Source organism: Mastomys coucha, unplaced genomic scaffold (genome assembly GCF_008632895.1).
Source record: "Mastomys coucha isolate ucsf_1 unplaced genomic scaffold, UCSF_Mcou_1 pScaffold14, whole genome shotgun sequence".
Lineage (NCBI taxonomy): Eukaryota > Metazoa > Chordata > Mammalia > Rodentia > Muridae > Mastomys > Mastomys coucha.
The window spans coordinates 19,100,356-19,123,222 of NW_022196896.1; the positions used below are offsets into that span (position 1 = coordinate 19,100,356).

Below are 22,867 nucleotides of genomic sequence, written 5' to 3' on the forward strand. Positions count from 1 at the left end.
CACAACAAAAGTAATACAATTCCCAAAGTAACCATCATTGGGTTTTTTGGCATTTAAGGATTGAGCCTAGATCCATTCATGTTCTAGGGAAGCAGGTTACTGCTGAGCACATTCTGAGCCTCAATATCTTCAGTTTTCTAATCGAGAGATAACTTTCCTCATTTTGTTCTATCATAGTGGCATTGAACTTTATAGCTTTTGCTTATGGGATGTTCTTGCATATATAATTGTAGATATACACAAGCATAAATGTGGGGAGCCGTGAAGCTGGAGAGTCATTCGCCATGGCGGGATGGCACCTACTTCCGCTGTTAACTCCTAGTGGACAACTGTTTGCACATGTGCGTGGAGAACTGTTTGCGCATGTGCGTGGAGTGAAAAGGACGCCATGTCATGGCCCATTCTGGGGCGTTACGTAGGGTAATGAGCAAACAGCCAATCATGGGCAGACTCGCCACGTTGTGGGCAGATACACTGCACTGTGGTGTATATAAGCAGTGCGGATTTTGGGCTCGACCCCTTTTTTCCATCTGGAGGAGGCAATAAACGCTGCTGCAGAAGGAACCTAGTGTGTCCACGTGTCTTCTTCCCGGCGAGACGACTGCGCGGGCTACACATAAACACATATATCACTAATATATCATGTATGTATTTATGACACAGATGTATAAACACCTAAGCTACTGGGTTGAACTTTCATATCCCTAACAATCTACTTTTTTTTTTTTTTAATTCCTAAATAGTCTATGTTTGGCCCTTCTTGTATTCATTTCCACTGCTTGCCTTCATATGTATGTGGATTAACTGGGCTGTGAATCTCAACATTTTGTTCTGAAATAGCAGAATAATCTCAATATTTATGTAATACTCTATTGAATTGCCTAATACTAAGTTCACCATTGATGGTCATTTGATTATTTCCAGTATGTTGTTACTTCAAACAGTACAGAAACAAAATATATGGGTTTAGTCATTAAGTGCTCATAAGAGAAATGCAGCAAAAACTTGGAATAATTCTTTTTATTTACTATGTTTTTTTACAGAATAAACTCTAACTTGAATTCTTAGAAGTTCTGTACCATAACAATAAAAATTTAAATCTCGAAATTTTATATTCTGTTACCATTAAAAAATATTATCTCTTCTTAAATATAATTTAACTTAAACCATACAACAAAAGAAACCTACCTAGGACTGTTTAGATGCTGCAGTGGAAAGGGTATCTGCCGCTAAGTCTGATAATCTGAGCTAGATCTTCTGAACCCATAGAGTGGAAGGTAAGGACTGAATCTATGCACTGCTGTCTGCCCTCTAGACACACATTATGGCAGACACACGTGTGTCTATGCACACACACACACTTACAAGTGCTATCTTGTATACATGCACATGTCACACAATACATTCAATAAAAATTTAAACAATTGTAATTATATTTGCTGAATACAAAACAAAAGTAGTAAGAAAGAAAAGTGGTAAGCTCCCTGGAATTCTGGTTGGAATCAGTTAACCTTCTGAGGCCTTTTATTCTTATATAATGTGTAGACTATGTTATGATAGCACATTTAAAACACTGAGGAAAGTATCTAGTGGCTCATGGATACTAAATATATTATTACTTCATTATGGTCATGTATGGTATTCTCATCAAGACAAGGAACTGATAAAAATCCACAAAAATCATGTGGGTTCATATAACATATATCATATATATAATCATATATAAATCATATATCATATATATATATATATATATATATATATATATATATATATATTTTATTACATAGGAATTCTGTGAATTGTCTGACTGTAAATACCTGGAATTTAGGAACTTCAGAAAGTCACAGACATTTAGCAAATGTTGTAGAAACTGATAGTTATTGTTATTGATGCAGTATCTAGTTCTTCTCTTTCCTGCTACTAATGTCTGAATCTTGTTTGAGAGAGCAATTTGCAGAATTTTCAAATCCTGCTTACCAGGCATCTCTATATAAGTAGCAACATAACAGCTGTAGCCAGAGAAAGAAAGCTGAGCATTTGTATTTTTTTGCCTAATATGGTTGCTACATATTCATTTGACATTTTCTTATTCTATATAAAACATGGATATCAGCAGGCAAAGCACTCATTCTGAAACACAGAACTAAAATCCATCAATCATGGTATGGAGTGGATTGATGATGGATAGAGAGCTTGTACTGAAAGTGTGACAGAAGACTTACACAACATAAAATATCTTATCTACATATCAATTAAAATTTGGAGAATAAGGACTCCCCTTCACTAATCCCATTAGAATTACAATTATGAGTTGTAGAATAATGTGAGAGAGTAATTATGTTCCAATAGTATCTTTCCACACCAGCACATTGTAATCTCCCCATTACATAATTCATTTGAATTTACATAATTAAAGTTTTGTTATATACCACATAATCTCATTAAAAATAAAATATGATGTAATAACTTCAAAACTATTCTAAATATTAGGAATAAAATATTGAATAAGATTCTTGATAACCCTCCTCATGGAATTCAAATTCAGGGAACAGAGTTATATGCAAAAATAATATCTGGTAAATAAATATATTTATTGCATGTCACAATTATACCAGGTATTTGAATTTAAGCTGAACTTTATGACTGGCTTACTTATGCCAAATAACATTTTTTATTTACTCAATCTACCTGGTTATTAGGACATTTAAAAAAAGCTATTATGCTTCTTTCTGTCTTTCCAAAGTTTTATGTGTATAAATGTTATTTTCATTGCTTATTGAAGTAGGTTTTAGGAAGCCACATACTTTGGTGATGATTACAGTTATATGCAGTATGTTCTAAGTATGTATACAAATCACCAGCTCAGGAAGATAAATCAATGCTCAATGAAATTTGAAAGACTTGGCTGTAATTTTTAAGCCATTTTAAATAACCAAAAATGTTGCACTGATGATTATAACACAGTATATTTACAATTAAAGTGGTCATACAAGCAGTAAAATTTAACTCCTTTTTACAGACATGAGCAATAGTATTCAACATGTTTTGAAAATCACTATGACAAATTACTGAACAGCTAAATAGGAAGAAACTTTATCTAAGGAAACAGAGTCCCAGGCATCTCTACCATGACTTGGCCATGAGCATGAGATTAGCATCCTGGCAAGCATGCCAGGTGTAAAGGTGCTGAACGGTGACTAGGAAAAAGGAGAACGTGTCTGAGCTGAGACACCCTCTTTCCCAGCTACCAACTGTGCCCATTCCCTCAAAAGGAGACTATAATCTATTGTTCCAGCTGTGGATCAGACTATCAATTACGTACTAGCATCATCTCCTACATCTTCAATCATCTACTCAAGCCTGTCAGCTGACACTAAGCCATGCTCCTGTAGGGGAATTCAGATGCAAACTCTTAAGGGGCAAAATCTGAGATACTCTGAAATTTCAAATATGAGTGGAAAATATTTAGAAAGAATACTTTTGGAAAATTCTTCAATGAAAATTATATTTTAGTTGTTTACTAAAAATCTTGAAACTAAACTTATTATTTATATTACATAAATGATTATAAGTGTTTGGAATCATGAGTTGAGAAAGTGAGCATTTTCTTTAAAAATTTTAATTATAAATGATAGATTATAAATTATATATAATAGATCAGAAAAAGTTAATTTGATACTAAATGTATATCAATTTCATGTAAACTTAGAACAGGGTAATTAATATGGTTATGGACTGGAAGGTTTATACATTGAACAATAATATTTTTTCAGAAAGTATTTGATATAATTACATTGACTATGTACAAAGATGTTGTCCTGCATTACTGCCCTCTGCTTCAAGAGGATTTAGGTTTCCCCTGGGCAAAGGATCTCTGACTGCTCCATATCCATTGGTAACCTCATATATGGCCTGGAGTAGAGACTAGAACTAGTGTGTGTGTGTGTGTGTGTGTGTGTGTGTGTGTGTGTGTGTATGATCTAAACTGAGGACTCCATTTTTGTAGTTATGATGAAACCCTCATTCTTGATACTAGGTAAAGCATTCTAAATATGGTTAATAAAAAAAAGGTGTCCATATCCTTTTAAAACAACTCTAACTGTGCCAGAATGAACCTTTTTGGAATTGTGCTTGTCATTGGGACCAAAGGAGAAGAAGTACATACTGTTTGTGTCACCTCATGAGAAGAAATTTTTACACCAAAATAAAACATACTTGAAAAACCAAATTAATCTTCAAAATGTATACCAGCATCACACATTAACTTTTTTTTCCTGTTTTACAGAAGTAAGATAGTTTTAGTTTCTCTAAGGCAAATGTCCAAATATAAACTCAGCATTCTTTCATTTACTAAAAAAAAGAATGATCATTGACTGAAAAAGAATTTAGAAAGTCAAGTGTATAAAGCCTTCCTTCTGAGTAATATCTATATACTTCCCTGGTAGATTAGACAGGGAACACCAGAAATAATAAACCACTACAACAGAAAATTGTAAAGCAAGAATGAATAAGCGGATTTTTAAAATCAGATAATACTGATTAAAAGTACAGCATTCCACTAAATCTAGCTGCATGTTCAAAGGTTTTTCTAAGGTGGACCATTATGACATTTTTACCAGAATTAAATTGTAATTAATGTTCTGCATAGACCATCCTAACTTGAATTATATGTGCACTGAGACATTATTTCATTACCCTGATGATATGTAATAGGCAGTATCAAATTAATATTGAATCAACATAGTCCAAGATTTACCTGTGCTACACCATTACTAAAAATAATTTTGGGTGTTTTGCAGAACCCTGTTTAGGTTTTCTGTCAAACAAATGGCCCTTTATTCTGTACTTACTGTGACAGAGATAAATTTACAACATTATGTAACTCTTTTCCCTTAAACCATAAGGATTATACCTTATAGCCATTCTCTGTGTAGGACTATGTATAGGGACTTTTTTATGAAGATAATTTAAGAGAATTGGAAGATAGTTCTTATTGGCAAGATTCTTGGTGCACAAGACTGGGGTCATAAGTTCAGACCCCCAGCATACAAGTAAATAGTTGGGTATGACACCATGTGTCTATAAGGCTAGTGTTATAGAATAAAAGAACAAATATCCCAGGAACACTTGGCAAAATTGATGGTGTTTGGTTTCAGTGCAAGGCTATGTCCGAAAACATAAGGTAGAAAGCAAGATAGAAGACAACTTGCATTGACCTCTGGGTTCTACATGTATATTCATCTACACTTTAAAAAATGTAAGCATGTATGCACTCTCACACAAAAACACTCACACACATACACACCCTAGTGCACACTCCAATGTGCGCACATATACACACATACATACATACATACATACATACATACATACATGGAAAAGCAGTAATTTAATTGCTAGCTTTGGCAGCACATATAGTAAAATTTGAATTGTATAAAAATTAGAATGGCTTTGCATACAGATTCCTGATTCATTTTTTCAAAGTAAAAATAATTCTAAATATAATTTGAATTTGAGCTACTGAACCAACTGCAGAATTAACTATGCTGTTTCTCTTTTAATTTTTAATACCAGCATTTCCTTAGCTTATCCTAGTCTTATAATGGAATTTCTCAGCAATAATCACATCAGTAGAGTAAATTCTGAAGTGTTTATCAAGTATTTATTGTTTACTATATTTTATCAGCATGCAATACAGAAATGGTTAAGTTAGTCACAATCCTTGTCAAGAGCTGATAGTAAGTAGGATTTAATACTTTATCTAATGTCTAAAAAATATAAAATTATCCTATCTCAATATAAACAATATCACTTTTCTAAAGAACGGGAATAAGTCAGACCATAAGAAGACAGCAGATATTCTTTTTTTTTTTTTGATATTATGTTAAACTAATCCCTCTCATCATTTGAGAATGTAAACTTCCACAGTATATTATCTGGAGGAGTGTCTGAGGTGCTTCATGCACTGTGCCCCAGCTCAGTTGGCTGTAATCTAGGGTAGCAACATTATGCTGGTGAGGATGTACAGAAAGACGAACACTCTCCTCCATTGTTGGTGGGAATACAAGCTGGTACAAACCCTCTGGAAATCAGTTTGGTGGTTCCTCAGGAAATTGGACATAGTATTACTTGAGGATCCAGCTGTACCACTCCTGGATATGTACCCAGAAGATGCTGCAATATATAATAAGGACACATGCTCCACTATGATTATAACAGCCTTATTTATAATAGCCAGGAGCTGGAAAGAACCCAGATGTCCTTCAACAAAGGAATGGATACAGAAAATGTGGTATTTTTACACAATGGAGTACTACTCAGTTATTAAAAACAATGAATTTATGAAATTCTTAGGCAAATGGATGGAACTAGAAAATGTCATCCTGAGTGAAATAACCAAATTGCAAAAGAAAACACATAGTATCCACTCACTGATAAGTGGATACTAGCCCCAAAGCTACAAATAACCAGGATACAATTTGAAGACCACAGGAAGCTCAATAAGAAGGAAGACCAAGGGGGAATGGTTCAGTCCTTCTTAGAAGGAGAACAAAATACTCACTGGAGCAAGTATGGAGATAAAGTGTAGAGCAGAGACTAAAGGAAAGGACACCCAGAGATTGTCCCACCTGGGGAGTCATCCCATATATAGTTACCAAACCCAGACACTATTGTGGATGCCAAGAAGTGCATGCAGAAAGTAGTCTAATATGGCTGTCTCATGAGAGGCCCTGCCAGAGCCTTACAAATACAGAGGCGGATGTTAGCAGCCAACCATTGGACTGAGTGTGGGGTTCCTAATAGAGGAGTTAGAGAAGGGATTGAAGGAGTTGAAGGAGTATGCAACCCCATAGGAATAACAACAATATACCAACCAGAACCCCCAGAACTCCCAGGGACTAAGCCATTAACAAAGAAGTACACATGGCTCCAGCTGCACATGTAGCAGAGGATGGCCTGGTGGTCCACCAATGGAAGGAGAGGTCTTTGTTCCTATGAAGGCTCTATAGATGCCCCAGTGTAGGGGAATAGAGGGCTGGGAGGTGGGAGTTTGTGGGTGGGTGGAGGAATGCCCTCATGGAAACAGGGGGGAGGGAGAATATGATAGGGTGTTTCCACGAGAGAGGGAAACCAGGAAAGGGGATAAAATTTGAAATGTAAAGAAAATATCAAAAAAAGAAATAAAAAGAATTAGGAATGAGCACAGCCTTCAGGGGATGAACACAGAGGAACTGCTATGAACAAGACGTTAACTTAGATGGAGACCTGCAACCTGGCAAGTTAGAGAAATCACAGAATAGACCAAAAAAATGTTGGGTTGAGGGAGCAAGTGAAAGAGCAAAATCAAAAAAGAGGGGAGCAATCATAGGAGCTGGGCAGAGGCTGGACTAAGACCTGGAGAAGGGAAAAATCTCAACTTGTTCTGCTTCAAGGAGAAAGGCTTTCCACTGAAGCTGTCCATTGATGATGTAGACACCCTTTAAAGACCAATTCCACATCACAGTGTAATGATAGTCAAGGTGGGAAAAGCCAAAATAGGGAAAGAAGGAAAAGTAGGAAATTCATTTAGAAAGTATTTTATGGAAGGTGAGGTGTGAGATAAGGTGTCATGTATTGAGATAGGATGGTAACAACAAAGAAAGAAAAAAATTTTAATGTTCTTAGATCAACACATTGAAGGATTGAATCACATTATTATGAAATATGAAAATATATTTGAGGCTGAGTTCTTATGTTTCAATATGTCTCCCTCTCCATCCTCATCCTCTCCATCCTCATCCTCTCCACCCTCATCTTCTCCATCCTCATCCTTCCTTTTCAGTAAGAAGATGTCCATTTTAGGAAAATGGCCAAATAAAACCAAAGCTATATTTTAAAATGAAATTATACTCTACTTTGCATTTATTCAGAACACCTCAGTATATTTAAATAGGGTACATGAATTAAGATAGCCAGTTGTGAGCAAAACAAGATTGTGATGAGTGAACACAAATTGGACAGAACATTTAAAATTCAAGAGTTAAAGGAAGGGGAGAAATGTTGGGAATGATGCATATTGATAAGGCATGGTTGATGCACTTATGAATTCACAGCAGCTATGTTTCTCTGTATAAGAGCAAGCCTGCTGAAAATTCCACATCAATAGGGTAGTTCTCTCCAGGTCGCAATCCTTATTAGAGAGCTATTGACAGGGTTATTTAAAAAGGAGAAGAAGATATGAAGCTGGGGGTGATCTATTGGAGTATGCATAGGCAGGAGTGGATGTAATCATACCTCAATGTATATATGCATGAAATTCTCAAGAATTAAAGAATACCTTAAATGGACCCCAGCAAACAGTATCTACTTTGCTTTGTTGCTCTGTACATAATGAACTAGCTACTTGTCTAGGATCATGAGTCTTTCTCTGTACTTACTACACTTCACTCCTCATCTTGCCCTCTTTATGCTAGCTCCAACCTGCATTTGCTTGCCCTGCTTGATATTAAGAACTGATCAGTTGACAGAATCAGTCTTCGTAGCTGAGGGAAATGATATTTCTTCTAACTTCCAGCCTTAAAAACTACAGCTACCACTGTACTCTTTCAAATGCAATTCAACATTTTATAATTGAAATTCGTTTCATGTAACCTCATTCAAATTTGCTGGTAATTTCCTTCACACTAAGATGAAGATAAATAATGTCAATATGTTCCTGTTAAAATACAAAGGCATATGTCATGTTCTCAATTATATCCGGCTATTATGAGCTTAGCTCAGTCAAGGCAAGTGGCAGGCTTCAGGTGATGATGTGTCCTATGGTACTGTTATGTTTTCGCTATTCTTTGACATTTTTCTTTGATCCTCATTACTTGCCTTAGATGGCTTTATGGTCCCCAAAGATTATGAAGCAGCAGGGTTTAATTTTCTGATTTATGCATCAGTATGGAACATACTTGAGTACGTGCATACATGCATGCACATGCACACACACGCACATACACACACACACATGCACTCACTTTTCTCAGTTATAACATGCTCCCAGAATAACTGTCTGTAAATGACAAAATGATATTGAATATTAGGAGAGGAAGCTAGCAAACAAAAGGAGCTAGCATTAATTTCCTGTTGTAAGGGAAGAATTCTTTCTCATGAGGGAAGAAACATGACTAGTTACTGCATTGTGTGTGCATCTAGATTTTGTCTATTGTTGTTGTTGGTGGTAAAAATACATACATATAGAATTTAAATGAAATTCTTTCAAATCATTAAAATCTTTCAAAAATAAAAAATAAAGAAGATGGATAGGGAGAAGCAAGCCTGAGATTGAGTTTGGACCCTGGGACCCCCATAATTAAAGGAGATGAATGATTCCTTCAGGTTGTATTCTGAGCTCCATATACACACTGTGACACACTGTGATGCATGAAACCCCAGGAAGTAAACAAACAAATTAAACAATTTTAATGGGGTTTTCAAAAAAATAAAAGAGAAAAAAACATTTATTATTTCATTGTTTCTCCTATGGTATATAGTCCCTTCAGCTTGCATGAGTTGGCCCCTGGGACTCCTGTCACTAGAGGTGAACACTGTGGCATGCAAATGAACTAAGTGCTCTCTGATCAAGTCTATCATCTAGTTAAACCCATGAAACAAAGGCAATGATGAGAGACAACGAACTAGCGTGTTACATAGATGCACAGAATAGGCAGGAAAAACAACAAGAACAACTTTGGCCCGAATAGGCAGTCACGATCTGAGTTTCATGCAGAGATGCTGAGTTAGAAAGACTGGAATAGCTGAGGCTTCACAAGAGAAGCCACCAGGAATTAAAACTAAAGGAAAGTTGGCTGTACAAGAGAAGAGTTCATGGAATAATGAGGTCTCTGATTTGTATAGAGTTTGTAATAAAGTAAGTAAGTAGAAAATCATGCTACACCAGTAAGTAAAATTAAACAATACCATTCCTAAATATATTTGAAGGGCTTCTAAAATATGAATAAGTATGTGCTCCCAGAATGAGTATTTAAGAGACAGGCATTCAAAAGGCATATTGTCACTGGGTTTATTTTATATAAGTATCAAGTAGGAAGCCTAGACACAGAGCACTGACACTGGTGTAAAGGTTAAGGTCATGTAGGTTAAATAGCTATAGCACAGAGGGAAAATTTAGCAGACTAGCTGTCATTCACAAAGCAGCATTGTTGCTCCTGTGTGTACTCTTAATACTCATACCTAGAACCTAAATGTGCAGTCCTCTTTGCAAGTTCCTTTTTTATCACTATGGTAGACACCTGATAGAAGTAACTGAAAAGAGGAAGACTTATTCAGTCCAGTGGTTTCAGGGAATAAAAGCCCCTCGTGGTGAGAGGAATTCCCATGGTGTCTCTCTCCAAGGCAGCTGGGGATTTGTATCAGGTGAGGGAGGCTCCTGGACTTTGTGACTAACTAGGAAGAAATTACATGTTTAGAACCAGAAGAGAATACCACCTTCAAGGCCAACCCTTGTTGACACATTTGGCTACCTAGGCCATAGTCCTAAGGTTTCTACGTCCTTCCAAAATGATATCGCCACCTGGCAACACAGTCAAAGACAAGAGCCTGTAGTGCACATTTCACATGCAAGCCATAGCACACTCTTACCTAACTGTTCACCTTAAATATGAACTCTAAGAAAGAAAAAAGAAACCCTAACCTGTTTTACGTACTGTTTATTACATTGTAAGACCCTGAAATATCATGCCGTTGGATGACAATAAATATTTCTTCAGTATTTACTTGAAAATGTAAGGTTCAACTTTATTCTGGAACATTTTTTTTTTAATTTTCCAGGTAATAGACTTAGAAATATGAGTTGGAAGCTCTGGATTTGAATCAAATAGATGTACATAACTCCATATATAAGAAAGTAGAGTTCAATAATTCTTTATAGTTATTGAAGGATTACAAATGACTTGAATTTTCTGAATTTATATTCTCTGGAAAGACAAAGAATAGTATTGAACTTGTAGTGTGGTGTGTAGTTCAAAGACTATGAACTTGTGGCTAGTATTCAACCAGATCCATATTGATTACTCAATCTATACAGGTTTGGCTAAGAGCAACTAAGCATCCATTGTGCTTTCTACCTCAATCTCATACTATTTACAATTAAATTTGAGTCCTAAGAACTTTGAATCAGATGCTATCTATCATACCCACTCTTTTCAATGGGAAAAAAAATTCCATTACATATTTAATGTTCTTGGAAAAGTCTGCTTGTTTTTAAAATTAATTCAAAATGCTAAGTAAGTAAAATTTACACTTGAATTAAATTCCTATACAATCTCTTTGCATCCATGTTATGACTGCTATGTTTGCATCTTCTTGGTATGTGCATTGATGTTGACCCTTTTCCCCCCAGTTATATGATCAGTGCATAGACAGGAGAGCTAGTTTGTACTCACAATTATTGGTGCCTAACAGAGCACCCTAACTATGCATACACATACATATATATTTACATACACACATACACACACATGCACACACACATGTGACAGAACATGTGTATACAGTATTTGATTTCATTTCAAGTACATTAATAAGCTTAGATACATTTGGTAAAGAAAAAGCTTACTTTAATTACGCATGCCTGCACACATCTGTATATGTATATCTGTCATTTTTCCTTGTTCATGATTCCCAAAGTTACTCTTGATAATTCACCATAATTCATCTACTCTGAGGTTATATATATACCTATTTTCTCTTTTTTCTCTTTCATGTACTTTTCATTGGTATTATTGATAATAAAAGAACTTGCTCTGTTGTGAATGGGCCTGGTGCTGTTTGTATTTTGATGCTAATTCTGCTCTCCTGGGAGGGTTGTGGATAAGGAGTGAGGCATGTACTCAGGTGACTTCTTCTGAACCAATCCCCTAATGAATAAAGGAGCCAATCACTGGATGAGTAGGTGAGACTTCTAGGTTGGACCAAGGAAGAGAAGAAGGAGGAGAGAGGTTCTGGGACTAGGAATGCCATGGCCAGGAAGGAGGATAGGGAAGGTTAGTGAGCAGGGGGAGGGAGGAGGGAACTGTTTTTATTTTTTTTGAGTGGAAACCAGAAAAGGAGATATCATTTGAAATGTAAATAAAGAAAATATCTAATAAAAAAAAAACCACTTAACAATATAAGGTTTTAGTTGTTGTGCCCAGAGAATGAGTTATCGTTGTTTCTGAACTAAGTTTGTGTGGTGTTTTTCTTCTCACAGCGATTCAACTGGGTTCCAGAGAGAAGGGCACAGAGGCAAAATATGGGTTTGCCTGATGTGCACCACAAAGGCCATGGGGGTTTTAAAGCACGGGGCGGGCATGGTAATGGCCTGCCAGAGGGAATCTCGTGAGCTGGGTGGAGAGATTTGGAGCTCTGAGCCAGAGTCTTCACGAGATAAAAACAGGTTGGTCATTACCCACCAGTGCATGGCTGGCCAGGCCACTGGCAGTAGTAGGTCAGGAAGCCTGCTGGTTCTTTTTTAATATTTTCCTTCAACATTGCTCAAGCACATTTTTTTCCAAATATAAAAATGTAATTTGATAGTATGTAATTGCAAAATAAAGTATCCTGCTTACAAAAACAAACAAACAAACAGTTCAAGATCTATCATTTGGAGATGATTGACAACTAGAGATTTAACCAAGGTGGAGAGTGGAGAACCCAAAACAAAATGACAAAAGGAAAAAAACAACAACAACCATGACAACGACAACGACAGACCCAACAATGTCAGCCAAGCAATGCAGTAATTGTCAACTGAAATTAGAGAGACATTTTAAGATTTATATAGTAAGACATCCGAGTAACAGCATGCTGGGAAGTGGCTAAGCTGATGGGCAAATGGTTGCTATTAGATCCCATTCATGATTTAAATTCTGCTATTTTATCTCTTCATAACATGCAGTACTTTCAACCTCACATTTTCAGGCATTTCAGCTCCTGCTGACAGAAGTGCATTCCCAAAATAGAATGTCATAGCAATCTTCTGCTAGACATCGTCGCCCATTTGCGCATGTGATTTTTAGGATGCTATTTTTTTTTTTTTGACTTCTAACTGCAAGAAGGCCTGGAAGGTAATGTAGTTAGAATGAATGTGAACTTGTTTTTTCTAAAACGACACTAGACACTTTATCTTCTCTTAAAAAAATAAATCAAGGTCTCCTACCTTGAAAACAAACATCTCCCTTCGAAGAATAGCTAGAGTGTTGAAGTTCCCATCACAGATGTTGGGTTTGGCTCCTGGGTAGGAGGGTCTGCCAGTGGGAGGCCGAGGAGGTTTGGGCCTGTCATTTTTCCTTGGGTCAGCCGGAGGAACAGATCGGTGAGGGGGCACTGTCGGTAGAGGTCTTGTAGGTGGAGGGATCTTGTCAGGAGGACCTTTTGAAAACATGAGGACAGAGCTTGGCTCACTTAAATCTGGAATAGAGCTGGAAAATATGCTACAGAGAACAAGTGCTTATCAGCAGAGAACACAGACTAAGCAAAGCTAAGAGGTTGTTATGATCGTATATTTTCTGAAAACACAAACCCTCAAGCCCACCCAACTGCTACCAAGGTTGTCTCAGACTGTCTTCATGAAGCTGGAGTCTAGCTCCTAGTATTATGGTTTCTTTGTTAATTTATTTCTTTTCTTTCTTTCTTTTTTTTTTTTTTTTAGTGACTTTTATTTTATAGCTTCAACCCAGTGCCTTTTGGAAAGCTGCTCTCTGCTCTCAAAAAACCTGTTTGGAAGTAGGTTTTTCATAAATAAATATATATATATATATATATATATATATATATATATATATATATATATATATATATATATATATATATATTGATGAGGATAAGCAGTAGATTCATTACTGTGAGCTCCATTCAAGAGAAAACTGGACTTTGACAGAGACTGAGTCCATGAAAATATTTTCCAATTATAAATACTAACAAATCAAAAGTTATTCTACCATATGTCTCTAACTATATTTTATAAACTTTTACTGATTTCACTATTTTGTTTTACTAAAATGTCTTGATGAATAACTGGGTGTTTCATGTAAATACTGAATCTGAAGTGTCCATTGATTATCATACCACTGATGAAATATTAATGTAAAGTATTTCTAAAATGAGGGTTCCAAGTCCAGCCAAAGTTTACTCATGAAATTTGCAACAGATGTCAGACATCATTCCTCAAGGGATTGATGCTCTTACTCTTTAATAAATGCAGACTTGTCCACACTTAATATTTATATATGGGGTGGATAGTCTTTCACAGCCCTAAGTCTAGACACTAATTCATGAGGTCATAAGAAAAAGACTTCTTTGAGCTAACCATTCAGGAGGAATGTCTGATGACACACACAGGCAATGTATATCTCTTAGCATCCAACTATTTGAATTTGTTTCTGTAATATATATCAGTCCATCCAATAAATTTCAAATTTACTTTGACCCTAGGAGAATGATTATGATTGTGCTACTAAAACTGAAAACTAATGAATGCCAAAACAAATTTGCTCACTTAAATTGCACTGTTTAAAATGCAAATCACATCTTCTGGGTACTGATTATTGGAACACCGATAGCACACAGTTATTTGTAAAAATGAGAGCTTCGTGTACTTACTCTAGTAAGTACCAACTATACCTACTATAGGTAAATTGTGAATGTCAAAATTTTAATAATGTGTGAAAAAGATGTCTTTTCACTTTTACTAAGGTCACTAGATGTACTGAGGAAGTTATAGTCACAGTAAATATTCATGATAGTGTTTCATCTTCCTCTCAATTTGCATTTGCTGAATAAATCCTGCTAAACAAAAACAAAAACAAAAACAATACTACCACCAACAAATGGAGTTGGTCATATTAGAATCAAATCCATGATGCATGTTGATAAACATAGTTGTTTACTTCCATTCCTTTTCTGTTGACTTTCATTATGATTTAATAATTATGCCTTTGTGGTCAGTAACTTTTTATATTACATAACTTATCTCTTTACCTTTAAAAATAGTTTTTCATAGAAGTAACAGATGCTGGTAAACCCTGCTGCTTAGATCAAAGTCGAACATTAGCAAAAGGCCCTGAGCTTGCTGCACAATGGTGACTCCCCTTGTCAGTGGGGTTTTCTCTTGTTTACCTGGGGAATCCTGGACCGCACTGCCAACCTGAGGTACTTCATATAGCTCTGCACCCTATATTCCTAGAATGCCTAAGGAGGCATTTCAGTCCCTTAGTCTTCAGTCTATGCCCTTTGCTTTCCCCTGGATATTCTCAGCCTCTCCCACAAAACTATATAACCCTTGGTTCATCCAGAGAAAGTGTATGTGTTCAAGCCCACCCTGAATAAAAAATATGCACAAGCTAAGATCTCCTCAGAGAGCTGCTTCGTTAAAATCATCACGAAAGGCTTTTGCCTGACAGAGATGTAACACTAAGATGCTAGGAGAAGCCTTTCTCCCTCCCTGCCCTTTCACCCCTGGCATTCACTCTTAGATGTACCAAGATCCTGCAGAACCCCACCTATTCTGGGTTCTGCTTCATCCGTTCAGGTCAACATATAGTGACATCTCAGAAACTCTGAGAGGCAGAAGGAGGAGGATGCAGAACTACAGCTGGATCCCAAAACACATACTACAAACTGGAATTTTAAATACTAAGATCAGCTGTCAGTGGATAAGAAAGTTTCAACATATTATGTGAAAATGTGTACTTTTAACTTTTTTATGAGTTTATGCATCTATTTTAATACACTATTGCATAAATTTTACATTGCATATTATTAGAATTTTTTATGAGTGTACATTTCCATCAAATTCAACAAGAAAGCTCCATCAGTGATTAAGTTCTTCTGAAAATCTATACATTAAGTTTTTGGACAGCCTGACTGATGATAGAATTTTACAGGAGGACATTTTCATTCATTTTTTCTGTCTTATATACTTAAAGAGTGTACTTCTAAGAAAAAAATGCACACAACTTCTGGCTGCCACGTAGGGTTTGGCAAAGAGGAGTAGTGGAACCTACCATATATCTTCTGGATGCCCTGCAAATCATCATTAGGAAGCTTGAAGTTGTCTGTTTCCATGTACTGATAAAATGGGGCCATGATAGCAGTGGGATCGTTGGAGTGCTCCAGTCCTAGAGCATGTCCCAGCTCATGGACTGCGACAAGAAATAAATCATTTCCTGTCAAACGAGAAGAACAGAAGATAAGACTATTAAAAGTGGCAATCATGGAATTGAAAAATGCTACTTAGTATTATGAAAATTTTAACCCAAGAAAACAGAAGGACACTCCTCCCTCCAGTGATCAGTATAGTTTTAAGAACGGTTTTCCTACTAGAAGATATTTTCCGTAAAGGGGTGATAGGGTAGTCACACTTAAGGTAATACTTGCAATAATAAAAAGAGGGCAACTGTACAAATCTTACTTTTGCATATAAGAGTCCAGTAAGGCACAGAGGATCTGTCTGTCAAGAAGAGCATATCCTGCTGTTACATAGTTACAGTTTGGACTCATGTTATTCTGACTCCTAGATGAGTTCTAATATCTTACTAACCAAAAATACAGGAACACTGTAACTTAAATTACCTATTTATTAGGTATCATACTAATCACATTTCTAGGCTGAGCTTCAAAAATACCAATTCTATCCATAAATAGGTTTTCTGTACAAAAAGTATTTACAATGGTCTCACACTGCAAATTCTCACTTAAGTAAACTTGTATAATGTCATCTGTATAACATGAATGCAAGACAAGCCACAGGGTGATATGCAGACCATTATTCTATGTTCTTCTAACTCTCCCCGTTTTTGGATTTTCCTCCTATGTCCTCTTCATTTTCATCCACATTTCAAATTCTTATTTTATGTTTAAAGACAGATTTCCCTCTGTTTCCCTAGGCTGACTTTCAACTTCATCTTCCTGTCTCAATCTCTGAAGTGTTAGGATTCACACCTGTAAGGCATAAATTTCTAACTATTTTGTTTCCGAGGGAAATGATTAAAGCTATTGCAGAGGAAGTTCAACACTTTACATGGAGGTCTTGCTAGGGATGAAAATAACTTAGGTAAATTTGATTTTCAAGAAAAGTCCTTACCAACCATTTTATATACTATAATACAATGTAATGACTCTCTTCTGAGAATTATATATTTTTGGTACAAACCCAGGAAAAAACAAGTACTCTGACACAGAGGAATGAAAGAAGCCATGTGTCTGATTCTGATGTAACACTGACATACTAAAGATGAAGAAGCCACTGAAGGATTTTCAGCATCACTTTATTATAAAAGATATTATATTGAGTAGAGACTGGCAAAACAAAACAAAATAAAACAACAACAACAACAACAAAAACCAAACCAAACCAAAAAAAAACAAAATTAAGGGATTTAAAATCAGATACTATAAAGAAGATTTTCAATGTTAGAAACATCTTTCTTTATAAAGTTAACTAAACATGCCATATATGTGTGTGTGTGTGTGTGTGTGTGTATTAACTGTAATGGAAAATATTGTGTCTTTACTAAAAGCTTACTTACTTTTCTGTGAATTTTTCAAACATTCTCTTGTTTAATTTTTGCAACTTTTTGTGAATTGGTCACTTATTTTTATTTTCATTTTAGTAAATCAGAAAAGGGATAGGGATATTATACAAATATCATTGTCATACAGTAAGACAAACCAAGCAGTCGGATGTCTCTCAGACCAAGTGCAGAGTGCTTACTTTTAATTACAAAAGTAAATCACATGCATACAACGATATTAGCTTATAGTATGTTACACAATGTGACTTCCATCTTTGAGGGAAGCTCATTAAGTTGAAGTATTTCATTAAAACACAGGAATTATGGTACTCAATAGCTTCAGGAAATCCCTGAACAGATTCATTAGCCATTTCTGTCAGTAACTGAGGATTGGGAAGAGCCACTGTTAGACAAGGAGAACTACCAAGAAGAGGCCCAGACACCTGACAAGACAGACCATCCAAGCTGACCAACCGAGCTGCCTGGAAGAGAAACCCTTCACTCTCTCAAGCTGCTCGCAAGTTATGAAGTGAGGTACTGGTTTACTGCAGCTTTCAAAAGCATTCAATTATACTGGGCTTTTGTTGATGCAGCTTTTTTAAAGTTATTTATGGTTTGCTTTTCTCCCAAACTCACTATTCACCAAGCTGGCTTTATTGTTGTTCTGGTCGGTCATTGATTCCCTATCTTAGATGAACAGCTTTTTTGTTCAAGTCCCCCATGGTCCTATCATACAACAGAAACTCTGGAAGTGGAAATGGAAAGAAAAGAAGATGAAACACAGTGCCATTCTAGTACTCATAGTTGGAAGAACATGGAGAAGAAAACAAATGTTTTGGTCAAAAGAATATAGCAAATAAAGCAGTTTTGAGGAGTGTAAATGAAGGTCTACTCAAGAGAGTCTACTTTCTACTATAAAAGGGAAACAAGAATAATGTTGATTAGCAAGACAATAGTAATGAGAGATTATTTGTAACTTTTCTATTATAAGACTTTCTGAGGGCAAGGTGCAAACTAAATTGGGATTCTCAAGTTACTCAATAAGAAGACAGAAGGTAAAGAGAGTCTGGCGAGTTTGACCATTACAACAGTGCACTGAGGTCAGAGGTTACATAGATATAGACTCTATATCTAACATAGAGCTTTTAATTAGCCTAAAGTAAGTTAAACTAAAACTGAAGAACTTGACTCAAGGGAATAACAAGAAAGTAATGGGGGATGGAGAGATGGAGAAATGGACCATAGAGGAAAGGATAACATATATCTGCTTTTGTTTAATTAAGTCCCTCTCAGTAAATTTCATATCCCTGGCAACAAAACCAAGACCACTGGCACACAAGTCCTTGTCCTGCCACTCTGAGATGATCACTTTTTTTTTTCCTTTTATGACCTTTTACAAGTTGGACAAATATAAGCTTGCATGGTTATTAGGGTCTCTGTTAAACATCTCTTTTCTTAAATGTCCTTTCCCCCTAAGGTGCTGGATGATTACTGCTTCAGAATTACAATCACAGACTAAAATTTCCTTTGCTATGGAGATTTTCTTTCTGGTCTATAGTGTCCCCTTCACACTGCCATAACCCTTATGCAATTATCCACCCACCCATGACAGTCATAGTTTATTGTCATTATCTGTTCACATATTTTCCTGCATATTTTGTGTAATTGAGACTGATACTGAGTACTAGTTATTTTATTTTTAAAATTCTGAAGGCACTGGCTGCTTCAAACAGATATTTAATATTTCAATGAGTTTGAATAAATAGAAAAATATATCTATAGAGTAGAAAGTTAATTTAAAATTGAAGAGTAAAAATAAATATGTAAATTCTACCTAAACATGGTTTGGCATGCTTCTCTATCTATCCTGCGAAGAGCATGAAGGGAATGGGAATGCTATGACAAAGGCCAGGAAGGCCTGGACTCTTAGGAAATTTTAGACAGTGGAACAAAAGTACGCATCACTTCTTGTTGCTTAAGGAATAGCAGCAAAAGCTTATGTTTTTCAGATAATATACAAGGGTCATGGAATAAAAGAAAACTATATGTTATTAAGAATAAGTTTAATATTTTTTATAGGATTCATAACCATTGCAGGGAACAAAGAATGAGAGACAAGTGTGTGCATGGTTAAGAGAGAAAGGTGGTTTTAAAAATAGAAGCCCTGCAGAGTGGAACAGTAACATGTCTTTGGGGAGGTGTACTACAGTTAGAGAAGAAGAAGGAAAAACAGAAAGGAGATATATTCCTGAAGAAGTATGAGGGTATGTTTGCAAACAAAAACCCACCATTTTTGTTACATCTAAATCCAATTGTAGACACCTTAATACTTAAAGTTTGCAAGATCTGATAACAATGAGTTTGTTTCTCCAAAGAATATTATGCAGTACTAGCCAGCGGTAAAAGTGGTAAGCAGCTTTCATACATGCCCAGCCAGGCAACATGGAGGAACTTTGGCTTGGACCCCACCTTAGTGGCATGAAATTTAAGGAAACTCTTCACAAGGGCAGAACTTTTAATTAAATGAAGATAAAATAAACAGAGTAGTAAATACAATACAACACAGTACAGTACAATGCAATACAATACAATACAGTACAACACAGGCAGTTAATACAAGAGTAGAAAATCCAACAGTGGCTCTAAATTTTACAGCAAACGATTGATTCCATGTGAGTTCAGTATCAGTGCTGCTTCTTATGACACTGGACTCTCTCTGTCTTCATGTAGAAAGACAGGTATGTCATCTTAGCCAAAAGTTCCAAAGTGGCTTCCCAAGAAGGGTCTTGATTTTATTCTTTAAAAGGAAAAGTATTCAGTCTTCCCTGATTTTCACCTTGTGTAGCAACTGGCTTTCACTTGCAAATGAAATACCAGGAGTCCAGTGCCCTAAGTAAACATGTTGGAACCAACCATTCTGCACTTTAGTCAGATAAACACTGCTTTCAGCCATCCTTTAAGCTTTTGGCTAGTGGCCTAGCTAAATTATTAAAAGAACTTCAGATCTCACAGGAAAAGAACCTCCTGGTCACTTTTTCCTTGTCTTTCAAAAATAAATCACACAGACACGAAACTAAGTCATAATGGCCAAAATCAATTCATTGCATGAATTGGTCATGAAATTATTTGTTTTTTTTTTCACAAAAATTATTTCCAACGGTAGAAGTATCCCCTTGAAAAAGGAATAAATAAGGTTTTAGAAGAAAGTCAGCAGGGTATGAACTTATGACCTGTCGTAAAAGGATGCAGCTTTAATCAGAAGCACTTACCAAGTGTTCCAAGTAATTACCATTCCTCAGATGATTGGCAATAATGTAATTAAACGTCACTTGCAGCCTCACAATAGTCTACAAGGGTAAGTTGTTAAATACAACACCACCCTGTGATTTGAATTCTACTAGGAACAAATGTTGTTGGCACATAATGAGTTTTAGGTAATCGGAATGCACCAGACCTCTTTCCCAATGCTGAAAATAATAACTGCTTCTGCACTGTCCCATTCATTCATGTTATTTGGGCTTTTTCAATTGTAATATGCCTGATCTTATCAGCAAAGGAAAATTCAGTCTCTCTGTTCTGAGTAGAAATAGCACTTGCTGCTCTTGCAAAATTTTGAGTTTTGTGTGTGCCTTTCAAATGAGTTTCTAATCTCCTTTCTTTTGTGTATTCCAACACCCTATGGAATGCAGAACTGGATATTATGAGAGATAATGCATTGTTTGTAGCTTCCCTGTCTTAATTATGTCTTTATTTTATCTGCAGTTATTGCACAACTTCATCCATTTTTATAAGCTATTTCCACTGATGACATGTCCTGAATATAAGTGAATGATTTTAAAGCTCTTCCTACATACCAATTTGTAAAAATCACACATTTACAGACTTTCTTAAACATTGTAGTACAAGCACCATTTGATCTATTCTCCTATTTTATTCTATAAATTGGTGCTGTGTTACCTTCAAATATAAGTATTAACCAAAGTTTTACATTTCTCACTTTCTAGTGTCCAATTTCGTAGTTAAATCATGTATATGCACTTCATTAAATCATGGTGTCTCTGGTATTTGAGTTCTCAAATTGATTCATTCTAGACCCATACTGAGGCAGAACTTCTGTCATTTCCTTGGACTTGACAATTTGGTGGAGCCTCATCATTTCTTCTGAATTGAGCCAATGCTATTGATTGGTGTTTGGTGTTTACCAATTGGACTGGGCTGCCGCTACTGGTTCATGTTTGATGTTTTGGACTGGACTGCTGATAGCCTGATAAGGAAGGTTGTTCTTTGGCAATCCCCAAAGAACTACTTCTAAACAGGTCCACACCTGTCTTGTCCTATTAGCTTTCTTTTCCCCTGCCTCAGGTTAGTGGGCTAGAATAGACATTGAAACATTCTAGAACCCTAAATAAAGAAGATATAGAAAAATCTAAGAGGACACACAGAAAATTATATTGATGGAAGCATATGACAGAGGCTATTCACTTCATGGTAAGGAGAAAGAAGGAGGGGGAGGAGGAGATATTCAGGGTCATTTTCTAAGAAATTGGGAGCTGTCTGTATGACATTGGTTTCAAAGCCTACTATAATTACGTACAAATTAGGCAAAATCTAATATTGGTTATTAAAATATGAGGCAAACAAATCACCAGGTAATAAACCTTACAAAAATCAGTAAATGATTTCAAAACCTATACAAATTAATAATTTCATAGAATTGTATGTTAAATAGACACTGTCAAGTAAACACATATAATTAAAGCAACTAAGGTCTATGGTAAGCAACTAATGGAAACTCTATAAGAAACAATTAGATACTACAGGCTAAAGCACATTTATTATTACTTTGGCTATAGTTTAGTCATGAAATATATAGTAAAGAGTTATGTTATAGTTCAGAAAAGGCATGATAGAAAAAATATAAATATTCTTAATTGCAGCACAATATTGAAAGAAATAGGAGTTGTACTTCTTCTCTCTACTGAGTTTAGTTAAACTTCTAGGAACATTCTCAGTTAATGTTCCATCTTATTTATTCATATGCCGGCTATTTGTGTTCTGTTTTCTGCGGGGTATCTTGGTCAGATTGGGAGATTGGTGAGGACCATTACAAAGGATAACTTACCTCTCTACCTCTCTGTGTCTATTACAAAGCAAATCACTATTCATGACTATTTAGAACACAACAATCATAATAAATAAAAGAAGATGCTTTTCATGGCCATATTTATATTATCTTTTATATCACAATTTGAATAATACAAATTATTATCTAAATGGCAATCCTACTAATATGTGCTACAATTTCCACACCAGTAACTACAATACCA

The 22,867-nt window shown here is 35.8% G+C and overlaps 1 protein-coding gene across 3 annotated transcripts in view; it reads right to left on the minus strand.

The window, feature by feature from the left end:
- Mmp16 (matrix metallopeptidase 16) overlaps positions 1 to 22,867 on the minus strand; it is a 256,760-nt gene that overhangs the window by 59,936 nt on the left and 173,957 nt on the right. For all 3 annotated transcript variants that reach the window (XM_031366538.1, XM_031366539.1, XM_031366540.1), the window contains exons 6-7: positions 16,032 to 16,193; positions 13,187 to 13,398 (exon numbers count right to left, since the gene is read on the minus strand). In XM_031366538.1, the coding sequence (XP_031222398.1) occupies positions 13,187 to 13,398; positions 16,032 to 16,193 (374 nt within the window). The remainder of the gene's footprint in view (positions 1 to 13,186; positions 13,399 to 16,031; positions 16,194 to 22,867) is intronic.